Below are 12,394 nucleotides of genomic sequence, written 5' to 3'. Positions count from 1 at the left end.
CTGAGGGTTAGCAAGTGAGGGGAGTGGTTGATAAGGACACTCCTTCACAGTAACCTCAAACTACACTGTTGGCATCACACACTAGCCATCCAGTCAGCTGAGCTAACCAACACCTGTCACACTGTATCAGAGCACATTTTAAGGGCAATCTCTGGTCAGTCAGAGGGTTTGAATGTTATAGAATTTCAAAAGGGACATTATCTTGATGAAGAGTGTGACACTGGAAAAGCACAGCAGGTCAGGCAGCATCCGAGGAGCAGGAGAATCGACATTTTGGGCATAAGCACTTCATCAGGAATGTGACACATTCCTGTTGAAGAGCTTATGCCCAAAACATAGTTTCTCCTGCTCTTTGGATGCTGCCTGGCCTGCTGTGCTTTTCCAGTGCTACACTTTTCAAATCTGATCTCCAGCATCTGCAGTCCTCACTTTCTCCTAGTACCCTGATCTCGGGAATCTCAGCATATGGCCTTTAATAACTGGTACATAAGGTGCCTTGTTTAGAGCACAATGTTGTCTATAATTCAGTACTGAATCAGCAATCTCACTCTCAAGGCATTGTATGGAAACTGGAAATACCTGGTATAGTATGGGCTGCTTTTCTAAGTTGGGGATTAATTTTTTGTTATATGTTATAAATACTTGATAAATAAATGAAGTTCGTCAGTCAATGCTATACATAATGTGTGCTATCCCTTTCTAAATGAACCAAAGATTCAGATTTTATTCGAGAGAATAGTTTGACATCAGCATGCAGAAATCCACTCAAGGTATGTTTCCTTAATTTGGTGGGTGTAAGAGTGACCAGATATTCAAATTAAAGAGGAAATTTTCAATTTTCCTCACCTTGCAGGCAGCCTCATCTGAGGGAAATAAACAGCAAAAAAAATTAACACATAGATTTTGTCCATTCATTGCAAATACGGCAGAAGAATCTGATGTCAAATCATTACCCTTTTTTTTTGCAGGTGCTCTACAAAGTGTTTAACTCTTTTGCGGCAATTGGCTCAGAAAATATACAAGCTTTAGATTATGTCAAGGGTGTAGGTAAGAAAATTCAATCAATCTGTCTGTCTTGTATGAATGAAATAGTTAGCTGTGTCAGTCCACACCAGTGATCATTCATCCAGTCTAAGTTCAATTTCATCTGTGAGAAAGTGCAGAAATGAAGGTGGTTCGGGATGGGTGACAGGAAGATCAAATTGTGAATCATTACTGCGCTAGTCTTGTATACTTCGTAAAAGCCAGTTCACAGACCTGGGCTGGCTGTCTTTTACAGAAGGCATTTAATATGCGATGAAACCAACAACTGGTTAACAGAGGTATCCAAGTTAAGAAAAAGAGACATTAGTGGATTCAATTCAGAACACTTGATCAGAATTATCTTGAAATCGAGATGCAATGATCAGTATTTGTATTGGACACTCACTTCTAACATTCAAAATCTTATTTCCAAAGCACATCTGAAACCATGTAATCAAAACTGTTTATTGAGATGAGTGGAGTCTGCCACTAATGATCACTTTCCTCTCTGTTCAAAGACAATTGCCTGAGTTTCAAAAATTGTTGATGTACCTGTGAATAAATCCAATGGGTGATACAATCACTCGAACATCAAATTAAAATCTTTTTGTACATCAGCAAGGAGATTCTGGATGTCATCCAAAATAAAGAGACAAAACCATTGTAGAATATTATATCTGGAAAAACGTTTTGCCACATTAGCATGATTGTTACCCAAAAAATACTTGGAATGTGAGAGAGGTCATTTTTCATTGACAGAAATGAATGTTCAAGTCATGAAACTTGCCAGACAGCAGAAGTGGCTAAGTCTCTATTTGTTTTCCAGGTTCAATCTTCGTGGTGAGTTTGGGTGGAACTGCGGTAGGAATTGTTTTTGCCTTTGTGCTAGCCCTCATCAGCCGCTTCACCAAGCGAGTCCGCATTATTGAGCCACTCTTTGTCTTCCTGATTGTTTACCTGGCCCATCTCACAGCCGAAATGGTCTCTCTCTCCTCTATCTTGGCGTAAGTGAATTGAACACCCCACTGTTCATGTTTAATCATGCTGGATTATGCCATCCAGCAATGATGGGCAAGAGAGTTCCTCAATGTTCTGACCGCTATTGCTTCCTCGTTGGTGATGATGTGATTAAGGGAACTTGTGGCTGTTGTAGCTTAGCAAAGTAACTAGGCTGGGCTATAAAAAAAAAATTAACTGAAAATGCACCTTTTTGATACTTGAATGAGGTCTTCATAATCCACTGTCAATGCTGCAATCTGTTTGGGATCTGCATTTCTATTTTCGCTTTTAGCCATTTTTTTTAAAAACACAGATTGAGCGAGGTCGCTTTGAACCCACAAACGATCAATTACTGTTTTTTTTCTAAAATGGAAACACTGAAGGGGCAAAGACATTTGGGAACCTATGACACAAATCATTTAAAGCTGGTGCAAAAGAGCTGATGAAATATTGACCTCAATTTCAAGGAGCTGGATAAAAAAGGGAGACAAATATGCTTCAGTTATTTAGCACCTTAAGCAGACCCCCCATCTGGGCTTTCTGTTTTGGGCACTGTGCCTCAGAAAGGCTATATTGATCCATTTGGACAGCAAGGGGCCTTAGATCATGAAGAGAGTTTTAGTGAACTTGGCTTGTACTCAGCAGATGAGAAAAGTTGAAGAACGTGTAGTTGAGATATTAACATTCTAAAAATGTTAACTAAAGTGACACGAAAACTATGTTATTTCATCAGGAATCACAAATGAGGGCACATAAACTTAAAATTGGAGCTAGAATTAGAATTAGGATTAGCTTTATTGTCTCAGTACTCACATGAGTATAGTAAAAAATTTACAAATCGCTATTTACGGCACTAATTTAGGTACAAAGGTACCAGGGTACAGATTCTTGAGTACAAATTCTTAGGAAAAACATTATAAAGATAAAGAAATAAAAAGTCCAATGTTACACACCTTCAAAGGTCCAAAATCATAGTAATAAATTAGAAAAATAAAGAGATTAAAGTTTAAAATAAGTCATTCCAAGATATTATAATAAAGGAGAAAAATCGAAAAAAAGAATTTAAGATAAAGTCATCTTAGTCCATAGCACTTTTTCTTGTGTTAGGTTTTGTAGAGTTAGATTTTTTAGATTTAGATTTATTGTCACATGTATATAAAAATACAGTGAAAAGTTTTTCCTTGTGTTATACGTGAAATGTCACCATGCTTCGGCGCCATCTTGAAACTCTGAATATTATGCAAGATTTTACTGCAGTAGAAATCTAGAGTTCAGTGTCTCAATATGGTAGCAGATGTTGGGACATTGGAGTTTTCAAGACTAAGATTGATAGGTTCTTTGTCAGATACCAATGAATATGGAGCTAAAGCAAGTAAATAGAACTGAAATTCACATTAATCACGGTCTATTTGACTTGCAGACAAATGAATATCCTACTGTTATTCCTACATTGCTATAATTAAACTGACTGATGTGTGCGAGGAAAATAATTGGGGGCTTAAATAGATGGTGTTGAACTAGCTTGGGGAAATGGCTGAGGATGATCTGAGAGTCTCAGCTTACTCCAAACTAACCATACTCAGTCACTGTCTAGAAGAAATGGCCACAGAAGTTGAATGCTGAACTATATTGCCAGGTCAGTGGAGTTTAATATATGACAGTACAATATTGAATCTGTAAAGTGATCACTTTAGGTTTTGTCTTGGGTGTAGCATTCAGATCTAGTCACTCATGCACATGAGAAACATCTAACCTTGGGAGTCACAGATGATGGTGAAGAGAGCAATCTTTTAGATTAGAGGACTGATGTCTGTAACAGGTTTTTTTTATAATATATTTTTATTCAGGAAAAATAGATTTTTAAATATTACAACAAATACAAAACAATGCAATTCAAAACAGTACAAAAATAGTACAAAACTAAACCATATAATAAAAGAAATTCCCCAATCCACCCCCATACGAATGTATAAACATATAGAGAAGTATAAAATTTAAAAAAACCTAAACTAGCTATTTAACTAAATAAATAAATACCTAACAACAAACAAATACATAATAATACCTCAGCCCAGCCAAACAAAACACTCATACATTCACAGTTCCTCCTCCCTGGATATTTCACTCATGAAACACAATCGTCATGGTTATATAAAAGCCCTTGTTAATGTGGCAGATAAATCTGTGTCCAGGTATTTCAGAAAGGGTTGCCCTGTCTGGAGCTGATATATTGAAATCCCCCCGAATGGCCTCTGCCAACTGTTCAATCATCAACGTAAAAAGTAATGGTGAAAGGGGACAGCCCTGCCGGCTGCCCCTAGAAATATTAAAATTGCTTGATCGTACCCCGTTGGTAATGACTGCCGTGAGAGGTACACTGTAGAGAACCTTTACCCATCTTATGAAAACTTCGCACAGACCAAACCAGTCTAGAAAAGGTACAGCCACTCAACTTGGTCAAATGCCTTCTCTGCATCTAAAGAAATCACCAATCCCTGTATTGACTGCTGTTGGCATGCTTGAATTACATTAAGCCGCCTCCTAACATTATTGGAGGATCTGCGACCCTTTACGAAGCCCATCTGATCCTCTTTAATAATAGAGGGTAACACAGTCTCCAGCCTTAACGCGGGAGCCTTAGAGAGAATCTTAAAGTCCACATTTAAGAGCGAGATGGGCCTGTATGAAGCACAATCTTCAGGATCCTTCCCTTTTTTAAGGATAAGTGAAAGATTGACCTCTCTCAGAGATGGTGGGAGACAATCAAGACTGTATGAATCATTAAACATATTCAGCATCGGGCCTGACAGTATACTTATAGATTTCTTATATAATTCACTGGGAAGCCCTTCAGGACCGGGCGCCTTTCCACTCTGAAGCTGCCTCACAGCTTCCTGTACTTCTTGCACTGATAACAGGGCATTGAGAAAGGACTGTTGTTCGGGAGTCACACCCAGGAGCTTCAGATCTCTAAAAAAGGATTCCATTTTGGCCTGCCCCTCCTCACAATTCTCAGACTGATATAACTTAGAGTAGAATCTCTAGAACGCCACATTAATCTTTTTAGAATCACATGTTAGGTTCCCAGACCCTTCCCTAATCGCTGTCATGGTTTGTGGGGCACTTCTGTTTCTGGCAAGGTGTGCTAAGTATTTGCCTGGCTTGTCACCATGCTCGTATAACCTTTGCTTTGTAAAAGCCAGCCCTTTCTTTGCCGTCTGTGTGAGCACGGAATTTAGTGCAGACCGCAGCACCGTAATCCTCTGTAGTTTGACCAACGAGGGTCTGTCAAAATAGGCCTTCTCGGCTGCCTTCAACCGTGCTTCAAGGAAATGTTGCTGCTCACCCTTCTGCTGCTTCCTACTGGTGGAATATGAAATAACTAACCCCCAGCATAAGCTTTGACAGTTTCCCAGAGAATAGATGAGCTATCAACCGAGCCTACATTGATGACTAGGAATGCCCGAAATTCCCGAGAGAAATACTCCACAAACTTACTGTCCATGAGAATGAAGAGGTCCATTCGCCAGTACCTTGAATCCACTACAACATCCTTAATCTTAACCATGAGGTGCACTGGAGCATGTTCAGAGATGGCAATATTACCAATCGTACAGGATGCCACCAGATCCAGGGTTACCGCAGGGGTCAGAAAAAAAATCAATCCTCGTGTGACATCGATGCGGATTGGACAAAAATGTGAAATCCCTACCTGTAGGATGGAGACACCTCCAGACGTCCACCAACCCTCATTCCCCACACAAATCCAATAACTGTTTAGGTTTGTGCAGAAGGTATCGAGGGACCTTTCGGCAACCTGTCTACTATGAGGTTCATGAGGCAGTTAAAATCTCTCCCTATAATGGTGTGCCAAGACTTGAGACTTATCAGTTTAGAAAAAGCATCTGACAAGAATTTAAGAGGATGAGCTGGGGGACAATAAACATTTAAAATACCATAGTCTTCTCCATTTATCAAGGTTTTCAGAATTACAAAGCTCCCGTATGTGTCTTTAACACATTCCAACAATTTAAATGAGAGATTTTCCTAACCAATATAGCCACTCCCCTACTTCTGGTATTAAATGATGAAAAATAAACTCGGTCAAAGCCATTCTGCTGTAATTTCAGATGCTCCTTGTCATCCAAATGTGTCTCCTGTAACAAAGCAATATCCACCTTCTCCTTTTTAAGATTCAAGAGTATCTTCTTCCTCTTAATTAGTGAGTGACTTCCCTTGATATTCCAGGTACACTATTTAATCAAATCATTAGCCATAATCTTCTGCAATTACATTTAAATTCCAGAGAAGAGGAACCCGAACCACAAATTGCTGAGTCTTAGTGTCGCATGGTCACTACATAAACTAAAACCACTAAATTTAACAAATATACAAAATTATTAAGAATAAAAAAAAACAAAAACCAGAAAATAAACCAACATATGAAGTGCTAATAGCGCTGAGTAGGGGAACTCACCCCCAGCACGGAGGGGGCAATTACCCGTCCCGAACTGCCAATAAATAGGCATCTAACCATCTCAACCACCTTCACTTTTCCCAGCTAGAGCCACATTGCAAGCACAAGCTAAAAAGAATAAACACCCCATAGGATATCAATATGGATAAAAAAACATTCTTTTAAAAAAAGGGGAATAAATACCACACCCATCCTTTGGTGTGTCCTAACTTAGAAATTTAAAATGTACATCTTAACCATCGCCAGATATAGTTTGAACCAAATTATTATCAATAGAGGAAAAAAAAGGAAAAACAAAGCTCCAACCGGATTTCCTCCATTTCTTTTACAGAATGATAAATGCATACCCAAGCAACAATATTTATACATACTACAATTGTTTAAATTAGGTTAGTTTGTCCACAAAGTCTCTTGCCTTCTCCGATGCGTCAAAGAGATGCATGGATCCATCTAAGATGATCTGAAGCACTGCTGGATATCTCAGGGAGTACTGAATCCCAAGCTCCCTCAGTCTTCTCTTGACACCATCATACGATTTTTGTTTCTGGATCACCGTCGCTGAAAAGTCCTGAAAAAACATGATCTTAGACCCCTCGTAAATTAGGGCCTTTGGATCCTTCCCCTGGAGTCTGGGAGCCTCCATGACTCTCTCCTTATCCCGGTAATGATGGAACCGCACCAGGAAAGGACGAGGGCGTTGACCTAGACCCGACCTCCGCGCTGCGACCCGGTGAGCCCTCTCTATCTTCAATTCTCTCATGCCAATCTCCAAGTCAAGGAATTTCAGAAGCCAATCTTCAACAAATTCCACAGGCCACTCACCTTCCTTACCCTCAGGCAGACTGATGATCTGAATGTTTTTTCTCCTGCCCCTGTTTTCAAGATCATCCACTTGGTCACCCAAATTACAAACCTACGTCTTCAGGGCTTGGATCTCATCCTTGAATGAACAGGCTTCAGCTTCCACCACTGTGACCCTGTGCTCCACCTCACCCATCCTCTTCTCCAGGTCTCCCAGCTGCTGCTCATGCTTCTGCAGCATGAGAGACTGGAGCCAGTTTCTCTTCAATCTGTTTCCCCAGCATCTCGCGAGATTTCGAGAGCTGGTTCACCAGGTCCTGGAGAGTAATCAGCTCCGAGGCTGCTGCAGGCTGAACTGCAGACCCGGCCTCAGATGCTCCTCCTCCCTTTTTAGGCATTTCTGGACAGCTGAACATACAGGTAAGTCAATTTTTAAATGTTTCTTGGGGCTCCACAATCTTTCCAACGGCCCAAGAAATCCTGATGACCTGGATTGGGCGGGTTAAAGGACCATCCTGCTCTTGCTGCGATGCAAAACTCTGCAGTGTGAACTTCTCAGATCGCTACCATCTTAGATCCCCCGTCTGAGACAGGTTTAGAAATCTGTAGACCTTTTATTCCTGAATGGAGGTATAAGAGATAAAAATAAATTAATAAAGGATCTCAGATGCCATGTGGAATTGAAAAGGTAGCCCTATTTCAAGTGAAACCACATCTAAGGCACAAGGGATCTCATTATAAATCAAAACAGGATTAACATGAGAGACTACTTTTTCACAGAAAATGTGCCTGATACAGAAATTGTTTTCAGAGTCAGATATTGTAGCCAGAACTCCAGATCATTCAAGAGCAATTAGTTGCTGTATTGGATGAGCTAAAACAAATGGCTTGTTTCAGTTGTATTTATCTCCATGATCTTTGTATTTGAAGTTATCACAGAATCCCTACAGTGTGGAAGCAGGCCCTTTGGCCCAACAAGTCCACATCGACCCTCTGAAGGGTAACCTACCCAGACCCAGACCCATTCCCCTACTCTGTTACTCTACGTTTCCCCTGACTCATGCACCTAACCTACACATTCCTGAACACTATGGGCAATTTAGCTTGGCCAATTCACGTAATCTGCACATCTTTGGACTGTGGGAGGAAATTGGAGCACCTGAAGGAAACCCACGCAGACATAGGGAGAATGTGCAAACTCTGCACATACAGTCACCAGAGGTTGGAATCAAACCTGGGTTCCTGGCGCTGTGAGTCACCGTTTCATATAAATGCAAATGAAATATACTTCCAAGAAAGGAATATAACGCATTATGATATAATTTCAGATTGTCTATGAAGAATTCCTAAACAAAGTTTTGTCTCCCCACCCAGGGTCACCTTCTGTGGTCTGTGTTGCAAAAAGTATGTGGAAGCTAACATTTCACAGAAATCTCGCACAACTGTCAAGTACACGATGAAGACTTTAGCCAGCAGTTCAGAAACAATCATCTTCATGCTGTTGGGAATCTCTGCCGTTGACACCTCCAAGTGGACCTGGGACACAGGTTTAGTGCTCTTCACACTTCTCTTCATATTTGTCTTCAGAGCAATAGGTAAGTGCTCTTATTTCATGATTCCTTCCCTCCAGCCCTGCTCCATTAAATCTCTCAGACAGCTAATGTGAACCAGTCATGAGTGGATGTGAGAGTTACCTATGTTTAATCATTCCAGAGTTTTCCCTACATCTTCCAGATGATTTACTTGAAATCTGAAACACAAGGCTAAGTAAAGTTATATCAAACTGGTGAGGAGTCAACATATTAAACAGCTCACTGTCACCTTCTTGTAGGAAATTCAATATGAGCTGGTCTGGACAGTAACATCAGGAACACCATAAATTAATAGAAAAGGCAGTGCCTGCTGAGAGTGGAACTGCCAAGAACTATGCACATGCACACCTTCAGAAATGCATATGTACTCAGGTCAAGGACCTGCATGTTATTATGTGGAGAAGTGGACAGGGCTGGGTGAGAGATAGGACAGGATGGGGGAGGTTAGGGGGAGAAATCAAGAATGGACAGCCTGATCTCTGAGATCTTAGAGATCAGGACCAAGTATGTGGCCTGAATCTGCAATGTTAGCAGTGAATACAATGTTAGCTCATTTCAAAAGAGCTAGCTGGGTGGTGAGTGAGCAAAACTGTAACAAATAGAATTCAATGTGGGGAAGTGTGAGGTTATCCATTTTAAATCCAAGGTAGATCAGTCAGAATATTTTCTTAATGATGAAAGATTAGGTAATGTGGAGGGGTAAAAAGGAAATGGAAATCGATGCACCCAAATAATAAAAGCTTGTATATCAATGCAAATGTCAATAGTGTGTTGCCCTTCTTGTAGGGGCCTAGAATATAATAAGGTAAGATAATCTATTGTACAGAACACTGCTCAATTGTAAAACTGCTTAACAATTTCTATTCACCAACTCTGATGTGGTGTGTGAAAATAGACACTTATAGATAGTTACTTTATTCAGATTCCAACGAATAAAGTTCAAATCAGCATTTTGGATGGTTTGAAGATTGTGGAAGTAATCTTCTGTGAGCTGAACCTGACTCTACATCAGTAATATAAGAGCAATTAAACCAAAATATGTTCTAGGTCAAACAAATAAATTTTCAAAATTCCATACTGCGAGCTGTGATGCAAATATTTAAAATACTAAACTCTGTTGATGTAGAAGTCTTTGTCGTTCAGTCTTGGAATCTATCATTTCTCAAATAGTTACTGATATACTGATATAAATAAATTAATAAGTATGTAACCGATCTTTCACTCCTAGGGGTAATCCTGCAGAGTTGGATTCTAAATCATTTCCGGCTGGTCCCATTGGACAGAATTGACCAGGTGGTTATGACATATGGTGGTTTGCGTGGTGCAGTAGCATTTGCCCTGGTGATCCTTCTCAATGATCAGACTGTTAAGGCAAAGGACTACTTTGTTGCAACGACAATCACTGTGATATTTTTCACAGTGATAATTCAGGTAAGTGTGTCTGGTTATGTTTCTCACTGACACTTGTCCTTCAGTTTGCCTGCAATGTTTTTATGTTTGGCTGGAAATGTATTATTTGATTAGGGTCTATACTTTTCTTTTACCTTGAAAGAATACTTGCAGTTTGTCCTTTTTTTTGTATCTAGCCAATGTTATGTTGTCTTTTTAAGTTTTAAACCTTAATCCATCAAAGATATAATAAGGAAAGAGGAATTAATTATTGAAAATTGATTATAGTTTGCAATTTTAACTGTTTGCTGAAAAACCCACTTACAGGTTTTTGTAGCCAGTTAGAATCACTGCGACCTCTACATGAGGAGAGTTTTTGGCCAACAAGGGCATGGCAACTCATGAAGACTTGGGTTCTGGGGGTAAATTAGGGGCCTTAGCAGTTACATAAATGGCTAAATAGCAATGGTGAGGGTGTTGAAAGGCCGTCAGAAACAACAAAACAAAAGAGAACAAGAAGGATGGGAGCAAAACAAAAATTGCTGGAAAAACTCAGCAGATCTAAGAGTCTGTGGAGAGAAATCAGAGTTAACATTTTGGGTTCAGCAACCCTCCTTCAGAACTAAAGGATGAGAGATCATCCTGTGTCTCAGATGGACCCTACAAGCCACTCATAAGGACATAATGTTAAGACCTTGCCAACTTCAATCCAAATTCAACAGCACAATAATGACACAAAATGATGACAACAGCAGTTGGACTAGGCAGAAGAAATTACTGTTTTTCCTCTTCAGGGTAATGTTTTAATTTGAAGATCAGCTAGGGGCAGTCGCACCAATTGTGCATCTACAGACTCAGAAATGATACCCATTTGGCACTAAATCACACTTCATCAGCATTGTACAAGAGTGTATGTTGTAAATTATGACCTCAAGCAGTCACAAGACATAATGTTTGCACTAATTGCCTCTTTGATCATGTCAGCTAAGTAAATGTAATCAGACACTAATTTAATTGTGTCACTTGGTCCTGGCATTTCTGCTTTGTTCCTGATGAAGAGCCTCTGCCCGAAACGTCAATTTTACTGCTCCTCGGATGCTGCCTGAACTGCTGTGCTCTTCTAGCTGTGGAACTTTCTGTTGGTTACACTGCAAGTGACCCTGTTTAGTGCAGTGCAAGCTGGTTATTCTTGCAGTCCTTGACCTTTTTTTTGAATAAATGTCTCATTATTCCATCTGATTTTACACATAATATCTTCAAGTGATCCCACTCTCAAGTATTTACACATTACTGTCCTACTGACTTTAGGTAAAATGTAGTCAGTGAGACATAGCACATACGCTAAAGTCAGGTAGTTCTTTGTATTATCTCAGAGTGTTGTGCAATCAAGTCTTTCATGATAGGCAGCAGCAGGTTCAGAGCAATTCTGAAGCATCTCCTTTTGAACCTTCCATCATCGGTCAACCTTCAACTTTTCAGAGACAATAACAGAAATTGCTGGATAGGCTCAACAAGTCTGGCAGTATCTGTGCAGAGAAATCAGAGTTAATGTTTCAGGTCGAGTGACCCTTTCCAAGAACTTAGTCAGCCTTTAACATTTCAAAGTTCACACAAAATGCAAACTTGCCATGAGATGCTCAAGTATCATTTACCTTGGGAGAGGCAGCACTCCACAATGAGGGAGAGTGGGCATGTGAATTGTTCATTGTATACCTCCCATGATAGGGCGGTACCTGGAGCTCAGCCAAGCATTCAGTTTGAGGACATCAGGCAAAGCCGATGTCATGGCCATTAGTTTTGCCTGATTTGGTTGATGTAATTCCTGATGACTTCGTAGTGAGTAAGAAGTAGGGAGGGGTGATGGAGAAAAGTAGTGAAGGGTTGGGTAATGAATGAATGCATGGCTGAATAGTGGCTTGGCTAGGGACAAGATTTTAAAAGTGCTTCTGTTGAAGAAATTAAATCTGACTCAATTGGTTCCAGCAAGACTGACAACTGTATACGGGAATAGGCTTGGAGAACAGGGAGCAGGAGAGATGGAGGTTAAAATGCCTCAGTGGAGATAGGGGTGGCTATGAGCCACTCAGGGGTGGACTGAGGACACCAGAATGAT

The 12,394-nt window shown here is 40.2% G+C and overlaps 1 protein-coding gene across 2 annotated transcripts in view; it reads left to right on the top strand.

Annotated features, from left to right (window-relative positions):
* The window catches only part of slc9a5 (solute carrier family 9 member A5), a 279,958-nt gene that overhangs the window by 165,134 nt on the left and 102,430 nt on the right, over positions 1-12,394 (top strand). For both annotated transcript variants that reach the window (XM_072547483.1, XM_072547485.1), the window contains exons 4-7: positions 969-1,047; positions 1,850-2,027; positions 8,675-8,895; positions 10,121-10,323. In XM_072547483.1, coding sequence (XP_072403584.1) covers positions 969-1,047; positions 1,850-2,027; positions 8,675-8,895; positions 10,121-10,323 — 681 coding nt within the window. The remainder of the gene's footprint in view (positions 1-968; positions 1,048-1,849; positions 2,028-8,674; positions 8,896-10,120; positions 10,324-12,394) is intronic.

The sequence above is a fragment of the Chiloscyllium punctatum genome, chromosome 26, assembly GCF_047496795.1.
Source record: "Chiloscyllium punctatum isolate Juve2018m chromosome 26, sChiPun1.3, whole genome shotgun sequence".
NCBI lineage: Eukaryota > Metazoa > Chordata > Chondrichthyes > Orectolobiformes > Hemiscylliidae > Chiloscyllium > Chiloscyllium punctatum.
Note: the sequence above shows the minus strand (reverse complement) of the source record. Positions and strands in the feature narration are given on the sequence as shown.